Consider the following 18,784-nt stretch of genomic DNA (forward strand, 5'->3'; position numbering starts at 1 on the left):
GGGGGCGATATAACCCTATGGTTCTGAATAAAGAAGGCTGTGTCTGTCAATTAACTCAGAGAAACAGATTTTACGGTAAGTCAAAAATCCTATTTTGTACTTTTTGCTATAATAAATATCCCCAATTTTTTTTTAAAAAAAGCAAATTTTTTCCTCAGTTTAGCCTGATATGTGTTCTTCTACATATTTTTGGTAATAAAAATCGCAATAAGCATATATTGATTGGTTTGTGCAAAAGTTATAGCATCTACAAAATAGGGGATAGATTTATGGCATCTTTATTATTATTATTATTTTTTTTTTTTTACTAGTAATGGTGGTGATCAGCGATTTTTATCGGGACTGCGACATTATGGCGGGCACATCTGACACTTTTGACACATTTTTTAAACTATTGACAATTATACAGTGATCAGTGCTATAAAAATGCACTGTGTAAATGTCACTGGCAGAGAAGGGGTTAACACTAGGGGGTAATCAAGGGGTTAACTGTGTTCCCTGACTGTGTGTTCTAACTGTGGGGGGTAGGGGACTGACTATAGGAGATGACAGTTAATGGTTCCTAGCTATTAGGAACTCACGATCTGCCTTTGCTCAGCTTACAGAACAGGGATTTGTGTGTTTACACACACGCGTCTCTGTTCTGCCTCTCGTGCCCATGATCGCACACAGTTGGTGGTCATTGCAACCAACAGGCCACGAGCAACGGCACCCCCACAATGCAGCAGGCACGCCTGCTATCCCGCTTAAAGCAGCCGACATACAGCTTCGCCGTTTCGCCCACCCGTGCCATTCAAGTACTGACTGTGTGCTACATGTGAAAACAATCTCCCATATTCTTCATGTCTGGGCTATGCTATAGAGTGGGAAGCCGGAAGCCTTTTCTTCCCAAGAAAAACATCCAAGCCTGGCTAAATTTAGCAAAAACACATCTGAAGTCTCCCAAAAGTATGTGGGAAAATGTGTTATGGTCTGATGAAACAAAGGTTGAACTCTTTGGCCATAATTCCAAAAGTTATGTTTGGTGCAAAAACAACACTGCACATCACCAAAAGAACACCATACCCACCATGAAGCATGGTGGTGTCAGCATCATGCTTCCGGGCTGTTTTTCTTCAGCTGGAACAGGGGCCTTAGTCAAGGTAGAGGGAATTATGAACCGTTCAGGCTTCTGCTAGAAAGCTGAACATGAAGAGGAACTTCATCTTTCAGCATGACAATGACCCAAAGCATACATCCAAATCAACAAAGGAATGGCTTCACCAGAAAAAGATTAAAGTTTTGGAATGGCCCAGCCAGAGCCCAGACCTGAATCCCATTGAAAATCTGTGGGGTAATCTGAAGAGGGCTGTGCACAGGAGAAGCCCTCTCAATCTGACAGATTTGGAGTGTTTTTCCAAAGGAGAGTGGGCAAATATTGCCAAGTCAAGATGTGCCATGCTGATAGACTCATACCCAAAAACACTGAGTGCTGTAATAAAATTAAAAGGTGCTTCAACAAAGTATTAGTTTAAGGGTGTGCACACTTATGTAACCAGATTATTTTATTTTTTTATTTTTACTTCCCTCCGCCTAAAAGATTTCAGTTTGTTTTTCAATTGAGTTGTACAGTTTATAGGTCACATTAAAGGTGGAAAAAGTTCTGAAATTATTTATTTAGTCTCATTTTTTTTACATCACAGAAACCTGACATTCTAACAGGGATGTGTAGACTTTTTATATCCACTGTATTTCATCTGTGCATTTAGCAGTTTGCCTGGAGTTCAGATTTAAGAAAGTGAAGTACATGCAGCATAAGTTATCAAATGTAAATGGTTTGGCTATACTTATAGTGCCACATCCTGTATACGGAGAACAACTTTTCAGAAAAGACCAATTGGTTGGACTGTTAGGCCTCTTTCCCACTGACAGAACGATCAGGTCCGCCTGTCAGTTTTTCAGGCAAAATCAGACCATCCATTTCTCTCTATGGAGCGGCGGATGTCAACGGACATCTGATCTGATCCTGTCTGGCAAAAACAGACAGATGGGGATCATTCCCCATCCGTCTGGTCGATCGGATCAGATGACAGTCAGATGTAAACGGACAGGCGGTCAGTTTCCATCTGACAGCCCATAGAAGAGAGCTGGCTGTGTCCGTGCTCTTCATCAGTGGAGTGGACATGGACCTGTCATCCACCTGGTCAGCAGGGGTCAGCAGAAAGATCCCCTGCTGAGCAGGTGGATCTGCTGGCAGACACTGCCAGTGTGAAAGGGGCCTAAAGGCACTTCCTTGACTCAGATAACTTTTCTAAAAAAAAAATTGCACTTTTTATGTTTTTTACATTAAACTTGCATTTTAAAAAACAAGCATTATTTGCCTGTTAGGATCCATAAATACTTAAATGCCTTATCACCTGTTACACCAGTTCAAAGTGTACAAATTGGGTATACTCAATTGTTCTTTCAATGAGTTGGGGTAAATGGTGTCAGATAGGTATGATGTTCTACTAAACGTGTTTCACAGAAAACCTTTTGTCTGCTTTTCCAGGAGTGTATAGATTAATATAGGCCCATGTAAAAACTGGTCCCTGCACCACAGCCAAGGTTGGGACTCATGGGGTGGGCTGACAGGTAGCCAGATGGAAAAGGCCAAATACAGGTATACATCTATGATTTAAGTGGTCTTACATCTTTATTGTTAGGCATATTTTGTATGTCAACTCAGGGTAGATACAACATATATGGTCTAGACTGGCATCCCTCCTCACTGTGACGCCTCGGCTTACCCTTTATATTTATTACAGGTACTTATATAGCACCATCAATTTACTCAACACTTTATATACATATTATACATTCACATCAGTCCCTGACCTCCGACAAAAAACTCCCATCGAACATTTTCCGTCGGAAAATCCGACTGTGTGTACGGGGCATAAGACCATAAAAGTTGTATCTAGCCTGATTTAACATACAAGATATACAGGTGCATCTCATAAAATTAGAATATCATCAAAAAGTTCATTTATTTCAGTTATTTAAAATGTGAAACTCATATATTATATACAGTGGGGAGAACAAGTATTTGAAACACTGCTGATTTTGAAGGTTTTCCCACTTACAAAGCATGTAGAGGTCTGTAATTTTTATCATAGGTACTCTTCAACTGTGAGAGATGGAATCTAAAACAAAAATCCAGAAAATCGCATTGTATGATTTTTAAGTAATTAATTTGCATTTTATTGCATGACATAAGTATTTGATACATCAGAAAAGCAGAACTTAATATTTGGTACAGAAACCTTTGTTTGCAATTACAGAGATCATACGTTTCCTGTAGTTCTTGACCAGATTTGCACACACTGCAGCAGGGATTTTGGCCCACTTCTCCATACAGACCTTCTCCAAATCCTTCAGGTTTTGGGACTGTCGCTGGGCAATACGGACTTTCAGCTCCCTCCAAAGATTTTCTATTGGGTTCAGGTCTGGAGACTGGCTAGGCCACTCCAGGACCTTGAGATGCTTCTTACGGAGCCACTCCTTAGTTGCCCTGGCTGTGTGTTTCAGGTCGTTGTCATGCTGGAAGACCCAGCCATGACCCATCTTCAATGCTCTTACTGAGGGAAGGAGGTTGTTGGCCAAGATCTCGCGATACATGGCCCTATCCATCCTTCCTTGAATACGGTACAGTCCTCCTGTCCCCTTGGCAGAAAAGCAGCCCCAAAGAATGATGTTTCCACCTCCATGCTTCACGGTTAGGATGGTGTTCTTGGGGTTGAACTCATCCTTCTTTTTCCTCCAAACACGGCAAGTGGAGTTTAGACCAAAAAGCTCTATTTTTGTCTCATCAGACCACGTGATCGTTTCCCATTCCTCCTCTGGATCATCCAGATGGTCATTGGCAAACTTCAGACGGGCCTGGACATGCGCTGGCTTGAGCAGGGGGACCTTGCGTGCCCTGCAGGATTTTAATCCATGACGGCGTAGTGTGTTACTAATGGTTTTCTTTGAGACTGTGGTCCCAGCTCTCTTCAGGTCATTGACCAGGTCCTGCCGTGTAGTTCTGGGCTGATCCCTCACCTTTCTCATGATCATTGATGCCCCATGAGGTGAGATCTTGCATGGAACCCCAGACCGAGGGAGATTGACCGTCATCTTGAACTTCTTCCATTTTCTAATAATTGCGCCAACAGTTGTTGCCTTCTCACCAAGCTGCTTGCCTATTGTCCTGTAGCCCATCCCAGCCTTGTGCAGGTCTACAATTTTATCCCTGATGTCCTTACACAGCTCTCTGGTCTTGGCCATTGTGGAGAGGTTGGAGTCTGTTTGATTGAGTGTGTGGACAGGTGTCTTTTATACAGGTAACGAGTTCAAACATGTGCAGTTAATACAGGTAATGAGTGGAGAACAGGAGGGCTTGTTAAAGAAAAAAATAACAGGTCTGTGAGAGCCGGAATAAGTAATTGTAAGTAGGAAAACCTGCAAAATTGGCAGTGTATCAAATACTTGTTCCCCCACTGTAGATTCATCAGACACAGAGTGATATATTTCAAGCATTTCTTTTTTTTTTTTTTTTTTAATTTTGATGATTATGGCTTACAGCTAGTGAAAATCCAAAATTCAGTATCTCAGAAAATTAGAATATTACATAAGACCAATTAAAAAAAAGGATTTTTAATTCAGAATTGTTAGCTTACTTAAAAAAGTATGTCCATGTATAGTATAGTGTGCACTTAATACTTGGTTGGGGCTCCTTTTGCATGAATTACTGCATCAATGCGTCGTGGCTTGAAAGGCGATCAGTCTGTGGCACTGCTGAGGTGTTATGGAAGCCCAGGTTTCTTTGATAGTGGCTTTCAGCTCATCTGAATTGTTGGGTCTGGTGTCTCTCACCTTCCTCTTCACAATACCCCACAGATTCTCTATGAGGTTTAGGTCAGGCGAGTTTGCTGGCCAATCAAGCACAGTGATACCATGATCATTAAACCCGGTATTGGTGCTTTTGGCAGTGTGGGCAAGTGCCAAGTCCTGCTGGAAAATTAAATCAGCATCTCCAAAAAGCTGGTCAGCAGAGGGAAGCATGACGTGCTCTAGAATTTCCTGCTAGAGGGCTGCGCTGACTGTGGATTTGATAAAACACAGTGGACCAACACCAGCAGATGAAATGGCTCCCCAAATCATCACTGACTGTGGAAACTAAACTTCACATTGGACCTCATGCAACTTGGATTCTATGCCACTCCACTCCTTCTCCAGACTCTGATGCTCAAATGAAATGCAAAAAGTTCCACAGTCCGTGAGGATTTGGGGAGCCATGTCATCTGCTGGTGTTTGTTCATTGTGTTTTATCAAGTCCAAAGTCAGAGCAGCCCTCTACCAGGAAATTCTAGAGCACTTCATGCTTCCCTCTGCTGACCAGCTTTATGGAGATGCTGATTTCATTTATCAGCAGGACTTGGCACCTGCCCCCACTGCCAAAAGTACAAATACCTGGTTTAATGATCATGGTATCACTGTGTTTGATTTGCCAGCAATCTCACCTGACCTGAACCCCACCGAGAATCTGTGGGGTTTTGCCAAGAGGAAGATGAGACACCAGACTCAACAATGCAGATGAGCTGAAAGCCACTATAAAAGAAACCTGGGCTTCCATAACATTTCAGGAGTGCCACAATCTGATCGCCTCCATGCCATGCTGCATTGATGCAGTAATTCATGCAAATGGAGCCCCGACCAAGTATTGAGTGCATACTATACTGTACATGGACATACTGTACTTTTTTAGTAAGCCAACATTTCTGCATTAAACATCCTTTTTTTTATTGGTCTTATGCAATATTCTATTTTTCTGAAATACAGAATTTTGGGTTTTCACTAGCTGTAAGCCATAATCATCAAAATAAAAGAAAGAAATGCTTGAAATATATCACTCTGTGTGTAACGCATCTATATAAAATATATGAGTTTCACTTTTTAAATGAAATTACTGAAATAAATTAACTTTTTGATGATATTATAATTTTATGAGATGTACCTGTATATAACAATAAATGTGTAATGTATTGACACCACTTAAATCCTACGCATGCACCTGTCACTATGGATGGGCCGAACACCCCCCTGTTCGGTTTGCAGCAGAACATGCGAACAGGCAAAAAATTTGAGCGAACACCATTAAAGAGTATCGGACACAAACATGAAAAATCAAAAGTGCTCATTTTAAGGGTTAATGTGCAAGTTATTGTCATAAAAGGTGTTTGGGGACCTGGGTCCTGCCCCAGAAGATATGTATCAATGCAAAAAAAAGTTTTAAAAACTGCAGTTTTTCCGGGAGCAGCGATTTTAATAATGCTTAAAGTGAAACAATAAAAGTGAAATATTCCTTTAAATTTCGTACCTGGGGGGTGTCTATGGTATGCCTGTAAAGTGGCGCATGTTTCCCGTGTTTACAACAGTCCGAGAGCAAAATGACATTTCTAAAGGGAAAAAAAAGTCATTTAAAAGTACTAGCAGTAGCGCCGGCAGCTATAATGAATTGTCGGCTCTCTGCAATACTCATAAAAGTAATTGAAAAAAACGACCTGGGGTTCCCCCACAGTGCATTACCAGGCCCTTTGGGTCTGGTATGAATATTAGGGGAACCCCGAACCAAAGTTAAAAAAAAAAAATGCGTGGGGGTCCCCCCAAATTCCATACCAGGCACTTCAGGTCTGGTATGGATATTAAGGGGAACTCCGCACCAACATTTTTTAAAAAAATGGTGTGGGGATCCCCCTAAAAATCCATACCAGACCCTTATCCGAGCATGCAACCTGGCAGGCCACCTGAAAAGAGGGGGGGGGGCGAGAGAGCGCCCCCCCTCCTGAATCGTACCAGGCCACATGCCCTCAACATGGGGAGGATGTCCCCATGTTTATGGGGACAAGGGCCTCATCCCCACAACCCTTGCCCGGTGGTTGTGGGGGTTTGCAGGCAGGGGGCTTATCAGAATCTGGAAGCCCCTTTTAACAAGGGGACCACAGATCCCGCCCCCCCCCGTGTGAAATGGTAATGAGATACAAATGTACCCCTACAATTTCACAAAAAGTAAAAAATGTTAAAGACAAGAGACGGTTTTTGACAATTCCTTTATTAATCTATTAATTATTCTTTCCCCACTTGTTCTTCCATCTCCTTCTGGTCTTCATTACGTAACCGGGTGACCCCACCCCCTCTGACACAACGGGGAAAAACCACAGATTCCGATAAGCCCCCTGCCCGCAGACCCCCACAACCACCGGGCAAGGGTTGTTGGGATGAGGCCCTTGTCCCCATCAACATGGGGATATCCTCCCCATGTTGATGGCATGTGGCCTGATATGGTTCAGGAGGGGGGGCGCTCTCTCATCCCCCCCCACTTTTCCTGTGGTCTGCCAGGTTGCGTGCTTGGATAAGGGTCTGGTATGGATTTTTAGGGGGACCCCACCCATTTTTAAAAAAAATTTGGCGCGGGGTTCCCCTTAAAATCCATACCAGACCTGAAGGGTCTGGTATGGATTTTAAGGAGGACCCCCATGCCATTTTTTTTTAAATTTTGGCGCGGGGTTCCCCTTAATAACTATACCAGACCTGAAGGGCCTGGTATGGAATTTGGGGGGACCACCACGCATTTTTTTTTTTTTTTAATTTTGGTTCGGGGTTCCCCTTAATATTCATACCAGACGCAAAGGGCCTGGTAATGCATTGTGCCAGTGCTACCGCTAGTACTTTTAAATGACTTTATTTTCCTTTAGAAATGTAATTTTGCTCTCGGACTGTTGTAAACACGGGAAACATGCGCCACTTTAGAGGCATACTATAGACACCCCCCCAGGTACGAAATTTAAAGGAATATTTCACTTTTATTGTTTCACTTTAAGCATTATTAAAATCCCTGCTCCCGAAAAAACTGCAGTTTTTAAAACTTTTTTTTGCATTGATACATTTCCCCTGGGGCAGGACCCAGGTCCCTAAATGTTTTATGACAATAGCTTGCATATTAACCTTTAAAATTAGCACTTTTGATTTCTCCCGTAGACTTTTAAAGGGTGTTCCATGGCTTTCAAATTTGCCGCGAACACCCCAAATTGTTTATTCGGCGAACGGGCGAACAGCCAATGTTCGAGTCGAACTCATGTTCGACCCGAACAGACAGCCCATCCCTATCTGTCACGTTGCCTGTATTTGGTCTTTTCCATCTGGCTACCCATCAGCCCACCCCATAAATTCCAGCATAAGCTATTAATCTGCAAATTCTTACCTGATCTCCAATAGAAATATTGGAGCATTTCCTTCCATTTTCTCCTGTTCCAATCACTCCGTTCTTACAGAATGACTTATAATTGATTGTTACACCTTCTGGCAATTTGCTGTTTTCTAGAATAAGCTCTGAAGATAGTGACTGGATATAAAATAAAAAATAAACAAAATTATTTTTACATAAGAAGTACCACAAAGATTTGAAAACAGGAAGCAGACAGGAGCCAAGATGGTTATCAGCCAGAGTCAAAAGTGTGTACTTACGTTGTAGGAATCAATGATCAGCTGAATTACATTACTAGAGTTTGAAGACAGAGTTCCCACAGCTGATTTTGGGATTAGATTTTTCAGCTCCTAGAAATGAGACGGAACACTTTAATTACTATTTGTGGGGTAGTGGGGTAATTGTCTAGGATGAAAAGGGAAAATAGCTGCGCTTAAGGTTATACAGGTTAGAGTGATAAACCAATGTGAATCGAATGAGTGAAATTCTAGATAATAAATAATTATGAATACCAGTAAAAATAATGAAAATACAATTGCAGGACACAATATTGTAAATGTATAATCTTGTGACAATACAGTATAATCTTCCACCACCATTAAGTGCTGATCACCGTAAGAAATACACACTTACCAGAGGCAAGCAAAGAAACAGCTTGCGGCTATAACCCAGCCAAGGCCTTTAGTTGGAATCATGGATGGATCACTCAAACTTCCACCGGGACTCCGTATAGCTGCCACCCGCTAAGATGTATGGAAGTGGGTACCAAGTATTGGCCGGAAAAACAAAAACGAAGCTCCCATAGGCCCCTTTCACACTGGGGCGGTTTGCAGGCGTTATTGCGCTAAAAATACCGCCTGCAAACCGCACCAAAACAGCCTCCGCTGTTTGTTCAGTGTGAAAGCCTGAGAGCTTTCACACTGAAGCGGTGCGCTGGCAGGATAAGAAAAAATCTCCTGCAAGCCGCATCTTTGGAGCGGTGAAGGAGCGGTGTATTCACCGCTCCTTCACCGCTCCTGCCCATTGAAATCAATGGGACAGCGCGGCTATACCGCGGCAATACCGCGGCTATAGCCGCGCTATACGAGTGGTTTTAACCCTTTTTCGTCCGCCAGCGGGGGGTTAAAACCGCACCGCTAGCGGCCGAATACTGCGGTAAAACAGCGCTAAAAGTAGCGCTGTTTTACCGCCGACGCCCCCTACCGCCTCAGTGTGAAAGCAGCCATAGTATATTACCGTAATTAAATTTATTGTAAATAGGTAAAGATTGCACTTACAGATGAAAGTAGATAAAAAAGCATGTAAAGCCGACCGGCTTGCAAGCGCCTGTCCGCTCGGAAGGTCTACCGCGATGATGTCAGCGCATCCTGTCCGCCCGACGTACGTTTCATCATAAATTGACGTAGTCTGGGGCACGGGCGACGCACTGACGCATCAGGTTAAATACACAACAATGTTTAGCCAAGCCTCGATCTGAATTGAGGATAGAAACGCAAACAGATAAGGCATGGCGAACAGATATCATCTAGTCCTCCATGATGGATGTGGGCAAGATATTGCCAAAAAAATAAATATGTAAACAAAAATGCAGTGCATGATAAAAAGACTGTAAATTAATATATGAAGCACAGCCGAGAACAATAATATGAATCGACTAAGGGACATAAATAAAGAAAAATATGTGGAAAATGAGAAACGGATCACCCATAATTAAACTGGGAATACGAAGGGGGGATTGATTGCATAAAAAATGCCTTATAGGCTATAAAAAGGTAACAGAGGTAACAAGAAAAATAAGAGAAATCAAAAATAATAAATACCGTATTTATCGGCGTATAACACGCGCCGGTGTATAACACGCACCCCAAGTTTAGGAGAGAATTTTAAGGAAAAAAACTTTTAGGAGGGAAGTTTAAGGAAAAAAAACTTACATTAAAATGCCCATCAATGCAGCCTCATCAGTGTTCATCTGCAGCCTTGTTAGTGTCATTGCAGCCTTTTCAGTGTCAGTGCAGCCTTGACCCAGTGTCCATTGCAGTCTTGTCAGTGCAGTTTTGCCCCAGTGCAGCCTTGTCAGTGCAGCTTTGCCCCAGTGCAGCCTTGTCAGTGCAGCCTTGTCAGTGCAGCTTTGCCCCAGTGGTCAGTGCAGCCTTGCCCCCAGTGTCCATGCTTGGACAGATCGCCGCCGACATACACATAGCTGCATGCAGTTTTAAATATGGCACTGCGGAGTTCGGAGAGACTCGGCGGAGCTGAACGAACGCCGCAGAGATACACATAGTCGAGTGTATTCGGCTCTTTCCGGCGCCGCTCACAGTCCCGCCAAGTCCCGCCCTATGATGGACATAACACAGGTCCAATGGCAGGACTGGGCGTGACTGTGAGCGGCGCCGGAAAGAGCCGAATACACTCGGCTATGTGTATCTCTGCTCCGCCCAGTCACTGTGATTTCGGCGGCACTCGTTCAGCTCCGCCGAGTCCCTCCGAACTCCACGGCGCCATATTTAAAACGACACGCTATGTGAATGTCGGCGGCGATCGCCGCCGATAGATCACAATTAGCTGGGATCGGCGGGGATCGGCGTATAACACGCACCCACGATTTTCCCCCTGATTTTAAGGGGAAAAAAGTGCGTGTTATACGCCGATAAATACGGTATCTCGATCCTCAAATCACATGAAGTTTACAGTTCATCAATACAATAAGTAAACATATTTTATATTCATAATCGCAGAAAGTAACAGAATTAAAAAAGCAAAAGACACAAGCAATTTGCAAATATATGGTATGAATTACATGGGTGGGTCTAAATAAATTAACACTAAAAATGAATGAGACTAGGAATTATCAATAAAGGAATTTACATCCACATCTATGTTGAGGCCAAATGGGGCATAACACTTTAGTCTATGGATCCATGCCATTTTGAGCTGGGAAATGCTCCTAATAAGAGAACTGCCTCTCCAGTGTGGGCAGTATTTATCAATACCTAAGAAAGTGGTTTTGGACGGATCTTTATTATGGCACTGAAGATAATGTCTGGATACAGAGTGTTTGGGAAAACCATTGTTTATATTAGTAATGTGTTCATTTAGATGCACAGAAAGGGGTCGTTTGGTCCTTCCAACGTATTGAAGCCCGCATGGGCATTGAAGTAGGTAAACGACCCCTTCCGTAGAACACGTAATGAAAGGTTCAATAGTGTGTTTATTATTTATTTATTTCAGGTACTTATATAGCGCCGTCAATTTACGCAGCGCTTTACATATACATTGTACATCATACATTCACATTTTTCATGCAATCAATCCCCCCTTCATATTCCCAGTTTAATTATGGGTGATCCCTTTCTCATTTTCCACATATTTTTCTTTATTTATATCCCTTGGTCGATTCATATTATTGTTCTCGGCTGTGCTTCATATACTAATTTACAGTGTTTTTATCATGCACTGCATTTTTGTTTACATATTTATTTTTTTGAGAGCAGTGTTATAAAGTAATCAGCATTTAGACTAAATTATCCCACTAGACAGCGCTAATGTTGAGCAATTGAAACTTGTGGCCAACAACACATATAGGGACAGTCTTATGACAGAAAAGAGTCCTTTAAAAGAAAATCCCTTGTAAAGGGAAGTGATGAAAAGTTCAGGGTGTAATTCAGAAAATCTACAGGTGATCTTGAGAAAGAATCCTCCACATGCACCTTCCACCGATCACTTGATCGCTTGTGAAATCCACCCGGTGACAAGCACTCACCCCCCTAGGGGGTTAAACTCACCAGAAAAGGGGAGTAATAAAGCCTTCAGCAGTAGTACGTTGTCATCATCACTATAAACAGGGTCACAGGCTAGCAGGGCTCATAATGAATCAAAGAACAGAAAAAAGAAAGGTGCACATAGCGTAATCCCGTTTATTGATTCAAACCCCTTGTACAAAGACAGACAAAGAACCCCCCTTCAATAAAAATACGTACATCAGATAAAACAGCAAGCAATCAATCAAACAGGCAGATAGTATGCACACTTCACCCAGAGCCGTCAGTCTGTCTTTGTACAAGGGGTTTGAATCAATTAACGGGATTACGCTATGTGCACCTTTCTTTTTTCTGTTCTTTGATTCATTATGAGCCCTGCTAGCCTGTGACCCTGTTTATAGTGATGATGACAACGTACTACTGCTGAAGGCTTTATTACTCCCCTTTTCTGGTGAGTTTAACCCCCTAGGGGGGTGAGTGCTTGTCACCGGGTGGATTTCACAAGCGATCAAGTGATCGGTGGAAGGTGCATGTGGAGGATTCTTTCTCAAGATCACCTGTAGATTTTCTGAATTACACCCTGAACTTTTCATCACTTCCCTTTACAAGGGATTTTCTTTTAAAGGACTCTTTTCTGTCATAAGACTGTCCCTATATGTGTTGTTGGCCACAAGTTTCAATTGCTCAACATTAGCGCTGTCTAGTGGGATAATTTAGTCTAAATGCTGATTACTTTATAACACTGCTCTCAAAAAAATAAATATGAAACATGTAATAATGTCCCTTTTTCTGTTTGGCAACGCCAACAGAGGTCCGATGTCGTCGGGAAGAATTTGTGTAACAATGCTGGGGTTCTGTACCATCGTGATAAAATTTTGTAATTTGTCTCCTGGGTTTTGGCACATATAGAGGATTTGTGCATTAATCTAAGGATTTGTTGTCTCTTGGTTGTGTTAAATCTACAGTCTAGTTCTCTCTCCCATTTAAATAAGCCCGGTGGTATAAAATCTGTTGGGGGTGTATTTATGAGTTTGTAGGACTGGGAGAGTGTGTGTGGCAGTATCCCCGAGGTTGAGCATAGCTCTTCAAGAGTGGTTAGCAGTTGGTTACTGCCCGTGGGAGGCTGGATGGTGTTAAGGAAATGGTTCAGCTGGAGCGATCTCAGGAAGTCCAAGCGGAACGGGCCCGTGGGGTCAGAGAGTTCTGTAGTTGTTTTCCAACGCCCTCCAGAACTAAAGTGGGAGGCTTGGTGCAGACCCGCCTCACCCAGGCCCCCAAAGATCGCATCCCGTAGACCTGGCGTAAACAGCGGATTTCCCAATATTGGGTATGGAGGGGAGTTTGATGAGGACAGATTTTCCCGAGAAAGAAGCCGGGCGCAGATTTGTATTGTATTTCCTATCAGTGGATGGCGCTTCATCTCCGCCGGTAGGGCCGAATGGCACCACGGAGCTCTCTGTAGGGGGACTATACTTTGGTTTTGCTCTAGTTGGGTCCAAAGTTTGGTGTCTTGATGAGGACACCAATCTATCAGCCTCCCCAGATGCACTGCCCGGTAGTAGGCACGGACATCTGGTAGTGCTAGGCCACCGGATTATTTGGGGAGGACAAGTAATTTGTTTGTAAGTCGTGGTCTTTGTTTGGCCCATACAAATTCCGTGGATATTGACTGCACTTTCTTAAAATAGGATGCAGGTATGTTTACAGGCAAGGCTTGCATAAGGTAGAGGAATTTTGGGAGTATGGTCATTTTTTATATGTTGCAGCACCCTAACCAGGAATGTAGACCTGTGGCCCAGTTGTTTAGTAGTGTTTTGACAGATTTCAGTAGTGGTGGAAAATTTAATTCATAAAGTCTTGAGAATGTTTGGGGGATTCGTGACCCCTTTTCGCTTTCTATAGGTGTATGTATTCCACTTATTATTTGCTGCTATGTTTGCTTTTTAGGCTTAGCGCAGTATTCAACCTCTCCCTATAATTGTCTGGGATGGTTAAACACAAAGCCAAAAAAAAAACTAAAAAAACTCAGAAAAAAAAAAACGCACACAATTCACATACCTTGTAAAGAGGCTGAAATTCCTCACTAACAGCAAAGATTGTTTGTATGTTGTTTTCAGTGAGCTTCTGGACCAAATGAGCAATTGAGGGGTAGTCCTGTGAATGTAAGTATTCTGTAAAAATACTGTATATATTTTGGTTGGATTCAAAAACTATCATTATGCTTATGTGATATAGGAAATACTGCAAGCTAAGTATTCTTAGAAGATCTAGAATTCAGATTTTTTTTTCAGTTGTCGACTAAGATTAGTTCTAGAAATATGTAGGGATCTACTTCCTTCTACTTTCTCTATTTATAACTGTGGCTGTACCATTAATGTCACAGAATTATTTATGTATAGCTCTTCCTGTCTCTAGGTTGTTGGGTTGAAAGCCCCAGAAGGAGGAAGTGGAGAGAAAGTCTGAGGCAGCATGGCTTTATAGACACAGGAACTGCTATATTTCACAGAAGACAGAAGCAGAGACTATTAGGCAAGTATTCCTATATTTTAATAAAGACGTATCTCTGTCCTATTGTTATTATCTTGCATGCACAGTGCCAGATAGCTAGGTCTGTGCTACAGTGCGTAGTGGTCATCTTCATCTTCCAGTAGATGAAAAAGGTTTATTACAATATAGTTTATATGCAGCTCCTGATATTTTAGTTAGCCTTGTCCTTTATGATCTGGTGTTCTATAGCTAGTTTTAGGTTAGGGCTCAATAACCAACATAGGCTAGAGCCAGGTTAGGCATCTGATGGTCATTTCTTGTAGTTAGAAGTCTGGATGCATAATAGATTAGAAACTATTAGGAACACAGAGTAGATAAGCGACCCTGATTTCCAGTGCCACACTACAGTTTCTGCTGGGGAGAAGCTGCTTTCCAGGCTGGTTGGACAATGGTTTAGAAGATCTTTCTCATCACAGCTGATATTGTCTTCAGGTCTCTGACACAAAGATGGATGCCACATCGTGATCATTCTCAGGGGCCACTGCAACTGAACTTTGCTGCAACATTCATTTGGGGGTATCTTTATTAATAACTATATATAGCTGGGTATATGTGCACAATCCATCGGGACTTTTGTTGGACCCTTTGCTGGTGATACTTATTACAATGGATTTATGTGCCATTATTAACATTTTCTAACATAAAGCATGTATTATTTCAATACTGGTGTGCATCTTTATACTTATGGTTAATGTTATATGCTGGCTGCAGTAATTCTTTTGCTTCAAATTACTGTGGTTAGATTACTAGATAATTTCCAAGGAAGGGAATCCCCTCTGTTCATGGAGACCCTGTCCTGGGTGGAGGCACTGCCAACTTTATTATAAAACTCACTCTTTCACTTAATTAATCAGTGTCAGCTTTATTAGCAATTAATTATATATTTGGATATAGAGCATAACAAATATACTCAATTTCCCTAAGATTTACAATTAACAGCTTCAGCTCCGGAAGGTTTACCCCCCTTCATGACCAGGCCCTTTTTTGCGATACGGCACTGCCTTACTTTAACTGACTATTTCCCGGTCGTGTGACGTTGTACCCAAATAAAGTTTATGTCCTTTTTTCCCCACAAATAGAGCTTTCCTTTGGTGATATTTGATCACCTCTGCAAGTTTTATTTTTTTGCGCTATAAACAAAAAAGGACAACAATTTTGAAAAAAAAAAAAAACAATATTTTTACTTTCTGCTATAAAACACATCCAATAAAAAAATGCAAAAAATCTAATTTCTTCATCAATTTAGCCCAATATGTATTCTGCTCCAAATGTTAGGTAAAAAAATCTCAATAAGCGTAAATTGATTGGTTTGCGCAAAAGTTATAGTGTCTACAATCTATGGGATAGATTTATGGATTTTTTATTATTTTTTATAGTAATGGCGGTGATCAGCGACATTAGGGGGACTGCGACATTGTGGAGGACAAATCGGAAACTAAGTGACACTTTTTCGGGGACCAGTGACAACAATACAGTGATCATTGCTAAAAAATGTGCACTGTCACTGTACTAATGACACTGGCAGGGAAGGGGCTAACATCAGGGGCAATCAAAGGGTTAAATGTGTGCCTAGGGAGTGCTTGCTAACTGTGGGGGAGGTGCTTGTGCTGGGAAGACAGAGATTCGTGTTCCTGCTTAGCAGAAACACAGGATCACTACCTTTCCTACTGACAGAAGGGTGATCTGCCTTGTTTACGTAGGAAGATCGCCATTCTGCTCCTCTCGGGAATGATTGGCGAGTTCCGGCAGACATCGAATCTGCCGGACCCACTAATTGGCTCCCGCTGTTTCCAATAACAGCGGTAGAGGGTCGCCAGGGGAGTGTTTGTGAGCCCCAGACCCGGTAGTGCAAAATCACGTACAGGTACGTGATTTTGCACAGGAGAGCTGCCTTGCTGCTGTATATGTACTGCTGTATATGTACTGTATATGGTCGGCAAGCGGTCAAACGCTTAGAAATTACGGATCCAACTTCAACGTAGTTTAAGAGAAAAAAAAATTCACAAAAACATCTGCAGACTCACATAATAATGGCTCATTGTGTACACATTGTCTTCCATGTGACATTTTCCATCATTTGGCAGAACTATTCCTCCCAATATGCCATCGCCAGCAAAATGGAAGCCAGCGTCGGTAGAAAACACCAACAAGCGTGTGACATTCCTCCATTTAATGAGTTCCTACATAACAAAAAGCATGAAGAAACAGGCAATGCTTATAGAAACATGAAACTATGTCATAATCTTCTGTGTCCGTACCAATGCCCCCATCACAGTGTGAGAAGCCTAGGCTAAATGACAGCACATTGTCATCTTCTTCACATGGGGGAGATTAGGGTGTTCTGTAGCTCTGTAGTGAATTTGACAGGACGCTAACACTACTTAAGATGACACATGCAGACAGAGACACATCAACTTGATACAATGGATATAAAAATTCTACACACCCCTGTTAAAATGTCAGGTTTCTATGATGTAAAAAAATGAGACAAAGATTATTATTATTATTATACAGGATTTATATAGCGCCAACAGTTTGCACAGCGCTTTACAACATCGGGGAAGACGGTACAATTACAATACAATACAGGAGGAATCAGAGGGCCCTGCTTGATAGAGCTTACAATCTAGAAGGGAAGGTCAAGTGGAAAATACAGTTGTTAGGTGTGGGTAGGATAGGCTTCTCTGAAGAGAAGGGTTTTCAGGGATTGTCTAAAAGCTAAATAGAGTAGGAGATAAGTGAACAGATTGGGGTAAGGTGTTCCATAGGCTTGGAGAGGCTCTGGAAATGTCCTTGAGGTGAGCGTGGGGGGAGGTGATGAGAGAGCTAGAGAGCAGGAGGTCTTGCGAAGAACGAAGAGAACAAATAGGTTGGTATTTTGAGACTAGGTCAGTGATGTAGCTGGGGGCAGAGTTGTGGATGGCTTGGTAGGTAGTCATTAATATTCTGAATTTAATTCGTTGGGTGAGCGGAAGCCAGTGGAGGGATTGATAGAGAGGAGTAGCAAACACGGAGTAATTAGTAAGGTGGGTGAGTCTGGCAGCAGCCTTCATGATGGATTGAAGGGGGGATAGAGTATGTAGGGGTAAGCCAATGAGGAGGGAGTTGCAGTAATCAAGGCAAGAGATGACTAGTAAGTGAATTAAGAGCTTTGTTGTGTCATTGGTTAGAAAGGGGGCGTATTTTGGAGATGTTGCAGAGGTTGAGGCGGCAAGATTTGGACAGTGATTGGATGTGGGGCTTAAAGGAGAGTTCAGAGTCCAGGACTACACCTAGAACCTTGGCATGTGGGGATGGGCTGATAGTTGTGCAGAGATCGGGGGAGGGGGCACGTGGGGGAGGTTTTGGATAAACTAAGTCTGAGGAAGTGGTGTGACATCCAGACTGATATATCTGATAGTAAATTAGTGAGACACGAGGAGAATGATGGAGTGAGTTGAGGGGTAGAGAAACAGATTTGAGTGTCGTCAGCGTAGAGATGGTATTGGATACTGTAGGAGGCCATAAGCTGGCCCAGGGTGGAAGTGTAGATTGAAATAAGAAGGGGTCCAAGAACAGAAACCTGGGGGACTCCAACAGAGAAAGGAAGAGGAGAGGAAGAAGTAGAATTGTAAGTAACGCTAAAGGTGCGGTTGGATAGTAGGTAGAGAATCAGCGAAGAGTACAGTCGTGGAGGCCAAAGGCATGGGGTTTTTGAGGAGGAGGGGGTGGTCAACCATATTAAAGGCAGCAGAGAGGTCCAGGAGTAGGAGTACAGAATAGTGTCCCTTAGTTTTGGCCTTTAGTAGATCATTTGTTAGTTTTAGGAGAGCAGTTTCTGTGGAGTGCTGAGGGCGAAATCCAGACTGAAGGGGATCAAGAAGGCTATTCATTTCAGAACTTTTTCCACCATTAATGTGACCTATGATCTGGATCTCATTGTTAAAAGGTATCAGTCAGGAGAAGGGTACAAAAGAATTTCCAAGGCATTACATATACCATGGAACAGAGTGAAGACAGTCATCATCAAGTAGAGAAAATATGGCACAACAGTGACATTACCAAGAACTGGACATCCCTCCAAAATTGATTATAAGACGAGAAGAAAACTGGTCAGGGAGGCTGCCAAGAGGCCTACAGCAACATTAAAGGAGCTGAAGGAATATCTGGCAAGTACTGACTGTGTGGTACATATGACAACAATCTCCCGTATTCTTCACATGTCTGGGCTATGGGG

General features: G+C 42.5%; 1 protein-coding gene across 1 annotated transcript in view; it reads right to left on the reverse strand.

Annotated features, from left to right (window-relative positions):
* Positions 1 to 18,784, reverse strand: part of LOC141144315 (integrin beta-1-A-like) — a 115,117-nt gene that overhangs the window by 57,502 nt on the left and 38,831 nt on the right. Inside the window, exons 7-10 of the mRNA XM_073629871.1 lie at positions 16,593 to 16,748; positions 14,080 to 14,175; positions 8,524 to 8,613; positions 8,261 to 8,401 (exon numbers count right to left, since the gene is read on the reverse strand). Coding sequence (XP_073485972.1) covers positions 8,261 to 8,401; positions 8,524 to 8,613; positions 14,080 to 14,175; positions 16,593 to 16,748 — 483 coding nt within the window. The remainder of the gene's footprint in view (positions 1 to 8,260; positions 8,402 to 8,523; positions 8,614 to 14,079; positions 14,176 to 16,592; positions 16,749 to 18,784) is intronic.

This window comes from Aquarana catesbeiana, linkage group LG05 (genome assembly GCF_042186555.1).
Source record: "Aquarana catesbeiana isolate 2022-GZ linkage group LG05, ASM4218655v1, whole genome shotgun sequence".
Taxonomy (NCBI): domain Eukaryota; kingdom Metazoa; phylum Chordata; class Amphibia; order Anura; family Ranidae; genus Aquarana; species Aquarana catesbeiana.